At 42.5% G+C, this 17,057-nt stretch overlaps 1 protein-coding gene across 1 annotated transcript; it reads left to right on the forward strand.

Moving 5' to 3' along the window:
* Positions 1 to 16,206: 16,206 nt before the first annotated feature.
* LOC111394320 lies at positions 16,207 to 16,689 on the forward strand. Its single transcript, XM_023020070.1, has one exon. The coding sequence runs from the start codon at positions 16,207 to 16,209 to the stop codon at positions 16,687 to 16,689; it is 483 nt and encodes a 160-aa protein (XP_022875838.1).
* Positions 16,690 to 17,057: the final 368 nt, after the last annotated feature.

The raw sequence follows: 17,057 nt of genomic DNA on the forward strand, positions 1-17,057 counted from the left end.
GCTTCAGGCGATAATGACTTCCCTATGCGCAAGACTTGATTGGGGTCTTCTGGGTTGACTGGGAAAGTTTCCAGTTCTTCCATTGGGGTCGCGTTTGGTTCATAATCAATTATTCGGGGATCTAACTCGTCAAGAGGGTGTCCTTGTTCAGGAGCCTCTTCCATTATGACATCTTCCTCTTGTTCAGAGGTATGCCCCTGTTCAGGGGCATCGAGCATCTCCACATCCGTACCGGTTTCAGCGGGTACTGCTTGAATTAAATTGACAGTCCGGGCTCCGATTTTCGTAGCGAGTTCAGATAGCATGCCCTAGAGCTCATCTGATCGCCCCGGACCGTTGCAATCCCTCGTTCGGTTGGGAATTTCATGCACAGATAGTGAATGGACGTCACAGCCCAAAGGTCTTTTAGAGCCGGTCTGCCCAACACCCCATGATAAGCTGACCTATGATCTACCACCAGAAATTCCATGAAATGCTGGGCGACCAAGGGGGCCGAGCCCATTTCCACAGGCAGGGTAATCCGCCCTCGTGGGATGATGCTGTCCTCAGTGAATCCGAACAGCGGGTCGGTCATGGGGATTAACCCATGTTCAATTTACATTTTGTCAAAAGTGGAGCCAAACAATATGTTCACGGAGCTGCCGTTGTCAACGAGCATGCGTCTTAATCCGTTTCTAGCCACTACGGCCCTTACAACCAGAGCGTCGCAATGGGGATGGTGAACTCCCTCTACGTCTTCCTGCGAGAAGGTGATTGGGGCCATCTTGTTTGTTGTTTTTGATTCGTTGACAATGTAGGTGATCATCGGGGGACCCTTAGCTTCTCTTGTATAATTCCTCTGGGCATTCCTGGTGTTGCCACCGACGTGGGGTCCTCCGATGATGGTATCGATTTCCCTGATGACCTGGCTTCCAGCGAATTGAGCTTGGTTCTCTTTCCTGGATTGGACTCGGTTTCTCGATTCTCTTCTGCTAGGAGATTGTTCTTGGTGGCCCCTTCCTCCCCTCCTTGGGGAGGTGGATCTGCGGGGGTGCTCATTTCTGCCGGAAGTGAGGGGATTGCTTCGATCAGGGCGCCGGTTGGCATCCCGACACTCACTGGTGTCATGCCCATATAGTTGATGGAAAGTACAAAATCTTGCTCCTGGCAAGGGCCTATTGGGCCTCTTCTTCTTCTTTTTGTTGTCAGTCCTTCCGGATGGTGCTGCCTCAGTGGGTGCGCTATCATATGCCAATACCGGCACTGCGTTCAACGTGGCGGAAGCTCGGGCCTGTCCTGAGGTGGGAGCTATGGTATGCCCTGCTTGGGTCCATTGCTGAGTAACAAGGTGCGCTGCGGGGCCTCGACCTACCTGCCTCTGTGGGGGAGGGAGTCCCTGCGCGGCACGGTTACGATGATCAATCATTTCTTCACTAATTATTTCCACCCTCATCATCTCCACCAGCTCGTCGTACGTGGAGGGATTCTTGCTGCGCACGTCCCTCCAAAACAAAGTGTTCATGTTGAGACCACCTTTCAGGGCCGAAAGGGCTTCCCTGTCAGTGACCTGTTCGCAGTAAGTAATCTCGTCTGTAAACCTGGCGAGATAGCTTTTCAGCGTCTCTCCGGGGGCCTGCCTCATGTCTTGCAGGCGTTGGATCGGCGCCTCTCCTTCCCTGCGTGAGAGGTACTGGTTCAAAAATGCTTTCTTCAAATCCGGCCAACTTCTGATGCTTAGGGGAGGAAGCCTGCTGTACCATACCTCGGTGGCTCCGCCTAGTGTCAAATGGAAGGCTCTGCACTTTAGAGCAGGTGAGGCTCCCCTAAGACTCATTTGCGTCATATACTTTGTGAGGTGCTTCTCCGGATCCCCTTTTCCCTCGTACTTGGGGATCTTTAGGGGAATGAAATTAGTTGGCATTGGGAAGCTTCGGATTTCCCTTGAGAAAGGGAGGTTATCGTCATCGTCGTCGATCTCATAAGATCGGCAGGGCCCCTCTGATCCTTGGTCATCTTGGACGTCTTGGGGTGGAGGAGGTGCTTTCCCACGGCTCCCCCAATCGACTAAGTTTCTCCTCTCCTTCCTGTTTCTAGGAGGAGGGACATACTCTTCTTCGTTGTCTGACCGGACCGACCCTCTTGAAGGGTGGATCCTATTGCTAGGATCGTTCCCTATCCGGTCGAAGACGCTTACCGACCTCTGGTCATGTCCTTGTGGAAAGTTGTCCCCCAAGAGTGGTTCTGATGGGCGGCTCTCCTGCATATAAGATGTTGCTTCGGTGTTATCCTCTCTTTCGAGAGGACGTTCGGTGTGCCGGCTCATTTGGCCTCGAGAATGAGACAAAGGGATTTCCTGTACCGGATACGATCCTTGGGGCATCTGGTGTCCCTGAGCTTGCATGAGAAGTTCCCGCATCGCCATATTCTGAGCTGCTATGTCTCTCATGCCTGCAGCTATCTGGGCCATTCCTTCGGTGAGTACGGCTGTTCTTTCGCCTCGTCGACGCCGGTGATGCGGTCTCTGATGAGTAACATTGTTATGAAGTACTTCCTCCTCAGAGGCTTCTCTGATGGGGTTGTCTTCACGGCTGTAGCTCATCCTATCTCTTCTTTCAAGGATAGTAAGAACTTGGATTGTAACTTGACTTTTATTCTTTTTCAAGAATGCCGCCCTTTTCAGGGCCAGTCGCCGGTTTTCCGGTGGCTCCCCCGACGGGGAATGTAGGACTTTGAATGGGGAATGACGTCTCCCACAGACGGCGCCAAACTGTTGACCTCTAAAAATGGCTCTTCCACGTGGCCAACTTGTAGCTACTCCACGTATTCCTCCCTACGAAATGAACAAACTGTCAGGATCACACGACCGGAACCCACGGTGGTGGCGGCCGTATACACTCCGACGATCAAGTCAGGTTTGGGTGGTCGGAACAGTGCCCAGGGACTACACAAATCAATCAATCAATAAAGGGGGAGGAGAATATATAAACTTGTTATGGAGTGCTATCTATTGAGAGTTTCATTACCTTTGCCTCTGGCCAATCTTTGGGTATTTATAGGTGGTATGAACCGTGGGATGTGGAACACGTGTATACATCTGACGGTATGAAGCGTCTGCTCATAGGCGTCAATCAGCCGCGCTTGTAGAGTGGGCGGACAGTTTGTTTCCCCCTAGTTGAATTGACATAAAGTTGATAAGTCACATCAAATAGCTTTATGGGGGACGTCACATCAATTTAAACCTTATATGCAGAGCAAATCTTAAATTGGCAGCGAATCTTCTAACGGGGGTTCAAGCCACTTGAACCCGACCTCGGAGACGGGACACTTCGGAAGATCAGTGGCAGGAATCGATGTATCACTTCGGAGAGGCTTCGGGGGGTCGGAGTGGTTCCGAGGCTCATAAAAAGAAAATCTGTTGACCTCCAAAAATGGCTCCAACAGGCACCCTCGCTTCGTCCCCTCGAAACCTTAACTTGTGAATTGAATTCATATTATAGAGAAATGATGTGAAATGGGCTAAGGCGGGTTAATGGGCCTAAGTTCGAGCCCAGTACGAGGTGAGCAAAGTGATAGGTACTTCGGCTAGGCGCCCAACACTAATGGCCCTAGCTCGGGTCCAATAAGGTGGCCCAATATGGAGTGATAATTCATAGGCGTAACACTGCATATATCCCAGACATGCACTCTGAGCTCACGCCTAATACCCAATTAAAAGAAATGACAAGATTTTAACTTATGCAGCAGACGATGCTTTTAACTTATTTTTATGATACTATCCAATCTGTATGGTTTAGATATAGGGTATAATAACCTAAAAAGTGTGTTCATTTGCTATCTGTCCACTTTTTCTACTAAACAGTCATTACGCTCGACACGATCTTCCAACTTTGCAAATTTTAACTAATGAAGAAGAATCCAAGAATCTTCTTCTGACGAAGGATTCAACTAGTAGATATTATCAGTACCCATACTCGAAAAGGAAGCTAACACTTATGATCCTTGTAGTGAGGATGACACAGCGATCGTGATTCCAGATTCCCATTCAGTATGGCATATTTTATCGCTCCCATGCTTGAATTCCCCAAATGTCGTCAAAAACAAACAAGTACTTCCGTTGCTGCAGGAACTCTTTGATCATTGCTCTTAGCCAGTAACCGCCCACAAAACTCATTCCTTCTGGTTTCGGAAGTGGCTGCTTAATATCATCAAGTAGCTGTAGAATCGTGTCTCTTAAGAGCTCCTTGGTCTTATATTAGAGAATTAACTACAACATATTTTCAGCACATTTTAAATTCTTGTAATTAGTTGTAATCCCCTAATTCTAGACAGTTTATCCCTGTAATTATTTCTAATTCCCATATTTTGTAATTCCCTATTAGTTCTAATCTCCATATTCTAGGATAGCTTCCACTTTTGTGTTTTGGGTAATTCAAGGCAATGTCCAAATTTGTGTATATATATTCATTCTCAATTAATGGAAAAGTTAAGCCATTGTTTCTGAATATTCCTCTCTATATTTCAACATGGTATCAAGAGCCTAATCTCTTTGGGCTTATTTTTTTCCAGACATCCACGAAAAAAATATATATATATATTTCTTCAATGGCTTCTAAAGCGATCTCCTCTTCCACCAACGACCCTATCACCATCCAAAACTCCCAGGATCCTCACCACCCCCTCCTTACAATCAATTTCTCCAATATCACCAAATTGTCATCCACCAATTATCTCACATGGAGCCTTCAAATCAAATCACTTCTTGAAGGTTATGATCTTCATCACTTCATCGATGGCACTCACACTCCACCACCACCCACTGTCACTGTCAATGGTGTTGCATTCCCAAATCCAACATACACAAACTGGAAGCATCAAGATCGTCTCATCTTTAGCGCTCTCCTTGGTGCTATCTCCGTTTCACTGCAACCGCTTATTGCCCGCACCACCACTACCCTTGATGCATGGCAAACCTTAGCCCATACCTACGCCAAACCATCCCGTGGTCATATTAAACAATTGAAGGAACAATTAAAGTGGTGTAACAAAGGCTCAAAATCAATTAGTGAATATATGCAGGCGATAAAGACTCGTGCTGATGAACGCGCTCTTCTAGGGAAGCCAGTTGATGATGAGGATCTTATTGATCGAGTTCATGGAGGACTTAATGATGAGTACAAATCTGTCATTGATGCAATTAATGCCCGTGACACATCAATTTCTTTTGCTGAACTCCATGAGAAACTTCTCAACAAGGAAGCATCTCTTCAGATCGCTCAACCATCTTCTCTATCATTACCTGCCGACAAATCCCACAGCCTTCCGGAATCGTCCACATTGGCGTCCACCAGCCACCAATCCACAACAATCAGGCCCTACCACTATGGTTTCTCCTCATGATTAACGCCAACCCAAACCTTATTTGGGTCGTTGTCAAGCATGCGGCATTTAAGGACACACTGCTAAACGATGCCCAATGTTTCGGCTTGTCACTAATCAACAATCCCCAACACCTCGTCCTCAAGGCTCTCATGGATATCGCCCCTCCACACCCTGGCAACCACGAGCCACTCATGCTGTCCTTGGCAACTACACTACTCCTACTTGTCTGCTGGATAGTGGAGCATCTCACCATGTTACATCTGACCTGAGCAATCTCTCTCTTCATAGCCCGTATCAGGGATCTGATGATGTCATGATCGGTGATGGATCGACCCTTCACATCACCCATACCGATTCTACCACCATACCTACTTCCTCTCGCACCTTTACTTTACAAAACGTCCTTTGTGTCCCTTCCATGAAAAAGAACTTACTTTCGATTTATCAATTTTGCACTAATAACCATGATTCTGTTGAATTCTCATCCTCTGCTTTTCAGGTGAAGGGTCTAAACACGGGGGCAATCCTTTTGATGGGCGAACCTAAGGATGGCGTATATGAGTGGCCGACCACAAATTGTCAAGACCACTTTGTCTAATTGGCACTCTAGACTAGGTCATCCATCATTTACTATTATGAAAAATATTGTTTCCAAGTTTTCTTTACATTGTCTAGTCCGTTATCCTCTTTCATAAATTGTAATGCTTGTTCATGTAATAAAAGTCACAAACTTTCTTTTTCTTCTTCTACCTTAACCTCATTCCATCCGCTTGAACTTATATTTTCTAATGTATGGACCTCTCCTGTCTATTCTGTTGATGGTTTTCAATATTATGTTATCTTTGTTGATCATTATACTCGGTACGTTTGGTGTTATCCACTTAAATGGAAATCACATGTGTATGATGTCTTTGTACGCTTCAAGGCATTAGTCGAAAACCAATTTAAACACCGAATTGTTACCCTATATTCAGATAATGGTGGCGAATATCGAGTCCTTGATCGTTTTCTCTCCACCAATGGTATATCCCATCTTACTACACCACCTCATACACCCGAACACAATGGTCTTTTCGAACGACGTCATCGCCATATTGTTGAAACAGATTTATCTCTTCTCACTTATGCATCGATGCCTCTAACTTATTGGACTTATGCCTTTGCTACTGCTATATATCTCATCAACCGTATGCCCACACCCACACTAAATCTTTCATCTCCTTTTGAAAAACTATTTGAGTCTCAACCCAACTACACTAAACTTCGGGTGTTCGGTTGCTTATGTTATCCGTGGCTTCGTCCTTATTCTCAATATAAACTTGACTCTCGTTCCACTCCTTGTGTTTTTCTTGGTTACTCTTCAACACAAAGTGCCTATATCTGTCTTGATCTGTCCACTTCTAAAATATATATTTCTCGTCATGTTAAATTTCTTGAAAACTCTTTTCCCTTTACCACTCACCAATCCCATCTTTCTCGTTCCACCCCAGAGACCATTTCCAAATGGCTTTCCCCAGTCCAAATTCTACCCTTTTCAAGTGGCTTACTCAATACTCCTCCACAAAAGGATTCCTCATGTCAACATTCGTCACAACATGCCCAAACAGTCGACCAACTCTCCTCACCAGTCGATCGTCGACCTCTGTCCATAGACCTCCCTTTACTCAGACACAGTTCAGTTGATTGCCAAGAAACCACGATTGACCGTTAACCACTAGAACCACATAATTCTGAGAGCTCTTCTACTTCAACCACAGCTCAAACCACCCATCAAAATACCCATCCCATGACCACTAGAGCAAAAAACAACATCCACAAACCCCTAACCAAGATGACTCTCACTGCTGTCCTTCCTCAACCATCCGACTTTGAGCCTCATACTGTTAACCAAGCCCTAAAAGATCCCAAATGGAGACAAGCTATGAATGATGAATTTGATGCTCTTGTTCGGAATGGAACCTGGGAGCTTGTTCCATCTACTTCTTTGCAGAATCTTGTTGGTTGTAAGTGGATATTTCGAATTAAACGGCTTGCTGATGGTTCTGTTGACAGGTACAAAGCCAGATTAGTTGCCAAATGTTTTCATCAGCGACCTGGAGTGGATTATCATGACACCTTTAGTCCAGTTGTCAAGCCAACAACAATACACCTTGTTCTAAGCTTGGCAGTCAATAGAGGTTGGCAGTTGCGACAATTGGATGTTAATAATGCCTTTCTTCAAGGCCATCTTTCCGAAGATGTCTACATGGCCCAACCTCCAGGATTTGTTGATCGAGACAATCCAACACATGTATGCAAATTAAAGAAGGCTATATATGGACTTAAACAGGCCCCACGGGCTTCGTACCTTGAACTTCGCCAATTTCTCATTGAGTCTGGGTTCACAAACTCTCATGCAAACACCTCTCTATTCATACTCCACTCAGGTGACACTACTACATATCTACTTGTTTATGTGGATGACATTATCATCACAGGTACCAACAACAACATTATTCAACGGTACATTGACCTTCTGGCACAAAGATTTTTAATTAAGGATCTTGGTGCCTTGTCTTATTTTCTTGGCATTGAGGTTCTCACCACTCCATCTGGTCTATTACTTACTCAAAAGCGCTACATCACTAATCTTCTTGTCCGGACAAAAATGTTTGGTGCAAAACCTGGGATGGAAATCTCACACTTCATTCTGGTACAGCTCTGACTGACTACACAGAATATAGAACAATTGTTGGCAGTCTACAATATCTTTGCCTCACTCGCCCAGACATAGCCTATACTATTAACAAGCTTTCTCAATTCATGCATCGCCCGACATCTGAACATTGGAATGCTGCAAAACGACTGCTTCGATATCTGTGTGGCACACTGACTCATGGATTATTTCTTCATAAAGAAAATCCACTTTCTCTTCATGCCTCCTCAGATGCAAATTGGGCTGGCAACAAGGACGACTATACCTCTACGAGTGCCTATATTGTCTATCTTGGTTGTCACCCTATTTCTTGGTCATCCAAGAAACAGCGTACAGTTGCTCGATCATCCACAGAAGCTGAATATCGATCAGTTGTCGCTACTGCTTCAGAAATCAATTGGATTTGTTCCCTTCTAACAGTGCTTGGCATCACTCTCTCTACACCTCCTATTATCTTTTGTGACAATGTTGGTGCCACCTATCTTTGTTCTAATCCAGTCTTTCATTCACACATGAAACATGTGGCAATTGACTATCACGTTATTCGGGATCAAGTTCAATCGAGCGTTCTTCGTGTTACTCATCTTTCCTCAGCATATCAACTTGCTGACGCTCTTACCAAACAGCTTTCACGAAGCCGCTTCCGAGAATTAAGGGTCAAGATTGGCGTTTCCTCTAGAGCTCCATCTTGAGGGGGCATATTAGAGAATTAACTACAACAAATTTTCAGCACATTTTAAATTCTTGTAATTAGTTGTAATCCCCTAATTCTAGATAGTTTATCCCTATAATTAGTTCTAATTCCCATATTTTGTAATTCCCTAATTCTAGACTGTTTATCCCTGTGATTAGTTCTAATCTCCATATTCTAGGATAGCTTTCACTTTTGTGTTTTGGTCAAGACAATGCCCAAATTTGTGTATATATATTCATTCTCAATCAATGGAAAAGTTAAGCCATTGTTTCTCAATATTCCTCTCTATATTTCAACATCTTAAAAGACTGGGAGACGGTTATCTATCATGGACATGGAAATGTTTATTTACTAATGCCAATTCATAAACTTTTTAACCAGAGTAGCTTTCCCCTATCCTCCCATACCAACCACTGAAACCACTTTAAGTGCAGGACCCCCCACCAGAACTCACTGAATCAGCTGTTGTTGGGATTTTCAATCCCCACAAGCTCGCATTTGTCTACTATATGTGCATCACCTTGACGATCAATCTCTATGTTGCTGGTAGATAACAAACTTGACCCTTCCTCTGGAACATTGAACTTGTAAAGATATCTCTGATGTCCCTCCAAAGTACTTTTTATCCTGGATACAATATTTCGGATTCCAAAAGCAGTTTCATGAAGAAACTCAGGTTTCTGATGGAGAAAACCAATTTCTCAAAGAAACCACAATTTAGCCAAGCGTGGAGCATAAACTTGTCCATGGTATCTCCAGTATCATAAGCAACATCTTGCACTTGTTTAACCACACTTTGTGCTCTGGATCACTGTCTTCCACGACATCAGTTACTCTGAGGAAAGTTCATCTCCAATATACTCGACTCCATCCCTCAAATCCTTCAATAGATTCACATTTACTTCCAATAAGGTTGTAAGCTTGTTAAGAACAAATATAACAGCTCACATTGCCATTTTCTCTTTCTCTTCACCTCAAGGCCATCATCGCGTCAACATGAAGATAAAAGAAAAATGCTAGTGAAGGCAAAACAAACAGCTAAAATTCGAGTTAAATCTCTTGCATCTCATGTAAAATTGGGGATAGTTGGAATTAACGAATTGAGGAATGATGTGAAAAGACTAAGACATTTGAGCATGGTTTGATAGTCAAAAGTCAAATTATTCATTTGCTCCATCATATATATTAACAACAACTCTATACATAAAGTATCAAATATGAGAATTACATGTATGGTTGGAGCTCAACTTCAACCAATAACCAGCTAGACTCTAATTAAGATCAACGCACAATTGAATATAATTAGCTAGGAATCAATAACCAACTCAACTTCAACCAATAGCCAACTAAATTTAAATCCAAATCAACACAAACAGTTTAATATGCAAAACTGGGACTTAATAACCTAGTTATATTTTCATTGATTGAACTGAAATTACATAAAACGAAAAAGATAAACACAAAACAAAGAAAGTGGAAGACAGAATTAGAGAAAGAGAAGAGAAGAAAGAGAACCCAGAAGAAGTGGAGATGAAGAAGCAGGAGAAGAAGAAATAGGGAGGAAGCAGGGAGAAACAAAGAAGAAGAGGAAAAAGCTGGCAAGAGAAGAAACTTATCAGAGAGGAAGAAACATAGAGAAGATACACAGTAGCAGAAGAAGAACGAGAGGGGAAGAGGGAAGACAATCGGCAAAAGCCACGATTCAATTAATCAATCTCCAACCCTCATCGTCTTCAAAGCCAACTATATGTAGAAGAAAACAACCTAAAGGACTTGGGCTAGCCCACTATACAAGGCTAACTAGATAAATAAAAGTAAATGGCCCAATTGAGGGAGGTTGGCCATGATATTACACTGCAAAATCAATACAAAGAATACCACTGGACACCAAGAAATGTGATTGGTTTAGGCTCAAACTCTTGTACTCGTTTGAATTATCACAGAGGCCCGAACTAAGACCCAAAAACCCTAACAAGTCCCCAACCAAAAGTTGCTTTAATGGACCAAAATAGACTACTGGTTTTACTCACACAGAGAAAACACCCATATTTGATTCTCACGGAGAGAATGGAAATCGACTCACAAAAGACGAACAGAAGATAACAACAGGCACTTGAAGTTTCTAAACAGCAAGAGATGTAAGAAAATGAAAAGTTCTCCCAATTTTAGGGTTAAAGACTTTTATTTATACACCCAATCATCCACCGTAGATCTGCTATTAATCCAAAGGTCTAGAACAACAAACTAAGTGGGTTGAATATTGGGTCTAGGGTATTGGGCCATCTCACATGGCATTATTGGGCAAGATTTATTTCAATTTGGGTCGAAGGCCATTTATCATCATCGCCTAATTATATGGACTGGTGATGCGGACATCATTCTCATCGGGCCAGTTGTTGGGCCATTTTATCTTCTATTTATTTATTTTAGACTTTATGTCTCATTGGGCTTGTATATGGGTTTGGCCCAAACCCAAGTTTATTATTTTGTTATTTATATTATTGTAATTGGGATTGAAAGTTTAGTTTTGATGAAGGAAAGATTATTTTGGTTGTTGCAGAATTCTCTTGTCTTCCTCGTTCTCTCCTTCTTCTCCATATTTCCCCTCTGTGATCTCTCTTCTTCTCTTTCTTGCTACTTCTCAATTTATCTACATCAATTCTTGGTATCAGAGCTAAAGCTTGGAATTCATTATTAAAATAGCAGAAACTGTAATTGTGTCGTCCCATTCATCCATCTGTCGATCAATGTTCTCGCCACCAGCAAGCAGTTCATGAGATTCTACTTAATCAACGTCCCAGAGCACTTCACTTTCCAGTACTTGCACAAAACCACCACCAGTATCCCATTAACATAACGTAATCAAAGTCGAATATCTGCAACAGCCAGCATCAACAATTCAAGCAGTAGTAACCACCGTCTTCCACCTGTAACTGCCACCACCGACCCACAACGTCCTATATTTCTTCTAGCCACGTTCTTCCAATAGTCATTCACACACACAAAAAGAAAAAAAGAACAAGAGAAAAGATAAATGTCAAACACCCCACGACTTCATCCAAAAAACCCACTATTTAAAACTACCACAACACCCACTCACAGAAACCACAACCCAAAATCAATAAAACCATGCAACCAGTCGCCACCGTCGTATAATCCTCCCAAACCCAGTTACCATCTTCAACCCACAAATTACGGTTGAAACACTCACATACAAAAACTGCACACTTCCCAAGACCCATCTTGCGCATAAACGAACCCCTATCTCACACCACTACCAACAACAAACACACGTCACAACCACCAAAATCGCTTCCATTATCCAGATTTCCTCAAAGCCCCATCCAAACCTCTGTCGCCAGTCAAAACCCAACATACAGCGACCCATCTCCCTCTTCGGATTATTTCTTGCGCAACCTATCAGTTCAACCACCATCTCGCTCCAACAAGACCGCCCACTTCCACAATCGCAAGTCTCGATTCCAACCACCACTAGTAATCCCTCACAATCGGCCACCCATACTTACCAAGCCGGTCGTTGGTTTCCTACATCCTTGCGACGCCGCCACTATTATTACCTCTGTCCACATTCACGCAGACAAAAAGATAACTATTGGGATCAATTTCACGTGAGGCTAGAGTCAAAAATTAATTACCTACTGTAATTCTAGAGTTTTGTTTGGGCTTCAATATATAGCATGTATTTAGTTTTGCTTGGGACACTGTTTATATCCCTGTTTCTAGCTCATTTGTTCAATTAGTAGTTTTATTTAACAAAAAAAAACAAAAAAAAGAGGACAGAAAAGAGAAAGTAAAAAAAGAGTTATTTTTCTAACATCATTTTTCAAGTACCTTTTTCGTTCCAGTTGACTGGACACAACTTCTTCAAACGAACGAAAGGGAAGTCATTGTTTTAATTTATCCTCAGTTATATCATTGTTTATCTTGAATTGCATCAATTAACTTTTGTGCTGGAATCCTTACATAAAATTCACATGACTAGCCCCTATACCCGTTAGATCTCTTGACTTGTCATATTTTCACCTTTACCCCCATTTATTTTACGTAATTATGTCGTTGACTAATGTTTGACCCTTGCTTTATTATTCTACATAGATCGGCAGTATCAGCTTGACACATTTGAATTTTCATAATCCCAAAAACATAAAAAATAAAATAAAATAAAAAATAAAAATAATTTGTTTGTTATTTTTATTTCTTGAACTAGTTGTGATCTCGTTATTCACTGCAGTTAGTTAGTGTCACATTGCATGCATTTGCGTAGCGGTCATTTTGTCGTACCCAATTCCAATACTGTGACCATGGACCCTTCTCAATTTGATGCCCTTACTCAACAATTAGCTTAACTATAGGCTCAATTAGCAACCGTCCAAACTGAGGAGACTGCTACACGTGAAGAGAGTAGAGAACTAGCTACTATGGTGAACAATTTAGAATAAACCTCTCCCTCAACTGACGCTAATGATTCTGAAGCGTCTCATAACATACCCTATCGTCATCAACGTGATGGTTGACAACGTGTTCGTCATGGACGAAAGAATGGGGAACAGAAGCGCAATTATGAACGAGACCATGACCATTATGGTATTCATTCACCTCCTCGCTACGAGGAGCGTTACTTTCGAAACATCAAATTAGATGCTCCTACTTTCGATGGCTATTTAGATCCTAGAGTTTTTACACAATGGATTAGAGACATGGATCGTTTCTTTTCATGGTATGGATTCCTAGAGGATCGAAGAGTTTAATTTGACAGTATGAAATTAACTGGTACTGTCCAACTCTTTTGGAAAAGCATTGAGGATCTTCTTGAGAGGCATCATGCACCTCCCGTTGGAAGTATTTGCCCCACTCTTATAGGAGCAACTTGTTGGACCACTGGAATACCCTTACACAAGGAAACCGTCCAGTGACTGACTATGTTACCCAATTTGATGAGCTCTGAATGCAATGCCACGTCGTCGAGGATGAAGCTATGGCTTTAAGTAGGTTTAGACGGGGCCTAAGAGACGATCTTCAACGTGAGCTTGTCCTGCAAGGTGTCACCACTCTCGATCACGCTTATTCCTTGGTTCAAGATTACGAGTCGATTACTAAAACTCTGTATGGAAGGCGTAGTGATAACCATCCATCCATCTCATCGGTACCACCTCCTCCCGTCAAATCTCTTCTAGGACCTCCACCGTCTAACTCACTCCCTGCTTTAGACAATAAAGGTAAAGCTCCTGAAATTTCAAGAACTTCTTCTCGTTTGCAATGCTTCAATTATTAGGGCTTCAGCCATATCTCCTCTAAATGTCCGAGTTGAACCTTAGTTATTGACGAGCGGAAGGATGTCATTGATGAGACTTTAGAAGACCAAGTCTATGAACCTAACTTTGAAGAGTTTGATGATTTGGGTGATAATGAGGATACCTTCTTAGGTTGTCTTCGTGCCCTTCCTGTAGGTCTAAGTTCTGTTTCCCTGGCCCCCGACACCACTCGGTTGAGTGTTGTACGTTGTACCCTTACCCAACCTAAATATGTCGATGATTGGCGCTGTCATGCCATTTTTCATACTTACATCAAGATCAACAATAAGGGTTGTAAGATTACTGTTGACAGTGGGAGTTGTATTAATGCGGTCTCTGTGACCATAGTGTCCCGTCTTGGGTTGAAATCAGCCCGCACCCCCAACCGTACAGTGTCTCTTGGGTTGACACTTCTTCTATAGCTATGAAAGAGCGTTGTCTGGTACCTATCCAGTTCCTTGAGTATAAGGATCATATATGGTGTGGCGTCATCCCTATGGATGTCGGACATGTCATTCTTGGTCGACCTTGGTTGTTCGATCTGGATGTAACTATCCATGGGTGATCAAATTCATATTCCTTTGTATTTAATAGAAAGAAGATTTACCTTAATCCTTTACCATCAAAATCTGTTGACTTACACTAAGCCAAAAAAATTGTCAAGAGGAAAGGATTACATGTGATTAGCCCTACAGAATTTGAACGGACAATCGTAAATGACTCAATCGTATTTGCTGTGATTGTTATGGAATTCCCATCCGATTCACCACTAACAACCCCTACTAAAGCCCAATCATTCATTCAAGAATTTAAGGATGTATTTCCTTACGACCTCCCTGATATATTGCCTCCCTTACGGGATATCTAACATGCTATAGATCTGGTTCCAGGTTCGTCTCTCCCAAATTTACCTCACTATCGAATAAATCCTGCTGAACATGCCGAGCTCCAGAGACAAGTGGGTGAACCCCTTCACAAAGGCTTCATCCGTGAAAGCTTAAGCCCTTGTGCAGTTCCCGCTCTTCTCACACCTAAGAAGGATGGTTCTTGGAGGATGTGTGTTGATAGTCGCACTATCAATAAGATCACCGTCAAGTATCGTTTTCCCACCCCTCGACTTGATGATATGCTAGATATGATGGCCGGTGCCACAATCTTTTCCAAAATCGATTTGAAGAGTGGATATCATCATATTCAGATTCGCCCAGGGGACGAGTGGAAAACTGCATTTAAAACGAAAGATGATCTATACGAGTGGTTGGTAATGCCTTTTGGACTAACCAATGCTCCAAGTACTTTTATGAGGGTGATGACACAGGCCCTTCGGCCTTTCATGGGCAAATTCATTCGTATACTTTGATGACATTCTCGTGTACAGCAAAACAAGGGAACAACATCGAGATCATCTCACGCAAGTTTGCTCTACACTGCGTGCAACAAGTTTGTATTCCAATGTGAAGAAATGTTCTTTCTTCATGGATAGAGTTGTGTTTCTCGGGTTCATTGTTTCCACTACGGGAGTATCTGCTGATCCTGCGAAGATTCGGGCAATTGTTGATTGGCTTGACCCCAAGAACATACATGATGTTAGGAGTTTTTATGGTTTAGCTACATTTTATTGTCATTTCATCAAGGGATTTAGTACAAACATAGCTCCTATCACAGAGGGTATGAAGAGAGGAGAATTTCATTGGACGCAGGAAGTGGCTAAAGCATTTCAGTTAATCAAAGAGCGAATGATAGAGGCTCCTGTCATGCGACTCCCAAAATTTTCCAAAGTTTTCGAGGTTAAATGTGATGCGTCGGGAGTAGGAATAGGTGGAGTCTTGAGTCAAGAACGCCATCCTATTGCTTATTTTATTGAGAAAGTAAATGATGCCTAGCAACGGTACTCAACTTATGATAAGGAGTTGTACGTAGTTGTACAAGCCTTGCACTATTGGTATCATTACTTATTACCCCACGAATTTGTCCTCTTTTCAGACCATGAGGCCCTTCATTTCCTTAATTCCCAGAGGCGATTGAATTCTAGGCATAGCCGCTGGATCGAATATTTGCAGGCCTATTCTTTTGTCTTAAAACATAAAAAGGGTGTTGAAAATTGAGCTGTTGACGCTTTAAGCCGTCGCATCTCCTTGTTGTCCGTCATGAATGTTAAGGTCATAGGGTTTGAAAGGCTTAAGGAAGAGTACGAGTCATGTTCCGATTTCAAAGACATTTTTCTTACTTTGCAAAATGGGGAGTTAGATACCACTGATGGTTTCCGTTTGGAGGAGGGTTATCTTTTTAGATCCAATAAGTTGTGCATCTCAAGGACCTCAGTGCGAGACTTTATAATGTGGGAAAGTCACGCTGGCGAGTTGGCTAGACATTTTGGGTGTGATAAGATCATAGTGGAGGTTGAACGTCAATTCTATTGGCCCAATTTAAAAACAGATGTGGTCAAGATTGTTGGCACATGTAACACCTGGCAGCGTTTTAAGCAAAAGAGGCAGAACACAGGCCTCTACACGCCTCTCCCCGTCCCTAGTTGTCCTTGGCAAGACGTTAGTATGGATTTCGTGCTAGAGTTGCCACGTACTCCAAAGAAACAAGGTTTTATGTCTCATTTGGCTTGTATATGGATTTGACCTAAACTCAAGTTTATTATTTTGTTATTTATATTATTGTAATTGGGATTGAAAGTTTAGTTTTGATGAAGGAAAGATTATTTTGGTTGTTGCAGAATTCCCATGTCTTCCCTCGTTCTCTCCTTCTCCCTCTTTCCCCTCTGTGATCCCTCTTTCTTCTCTTTCTTGCTACTTCTCAATTTATTCTCTATCATCTGGACTAGCATCACAACCCAAGAATATAAAAAGTCATTGATTTAAGAATCAGACATAAGAAATCAAGGATATGCTGGAGATTAAGGATAGGTAGATGATCCCACACCGAATCCCACTATGACATTTGATGTCTTCATGCAAACTAAAACCAAAGATGCTAAATGTACAAGGAA

Source organism: Olea europaea, chromosome 5 (assembly GCF_002742605.1).
Source record: "Olea europaea var. sylvestris chromosome 5, O_europaea_v1, whole genome shotgun sequence".
In the NCBI taxonomy this organism is placed as follows: domain Eukaryota; kingdom Viridiplantae; phylum Streptophyta; class Magnoliopsida; order Lamiales; family Oleaceae; genus Olea; species Olea europaea.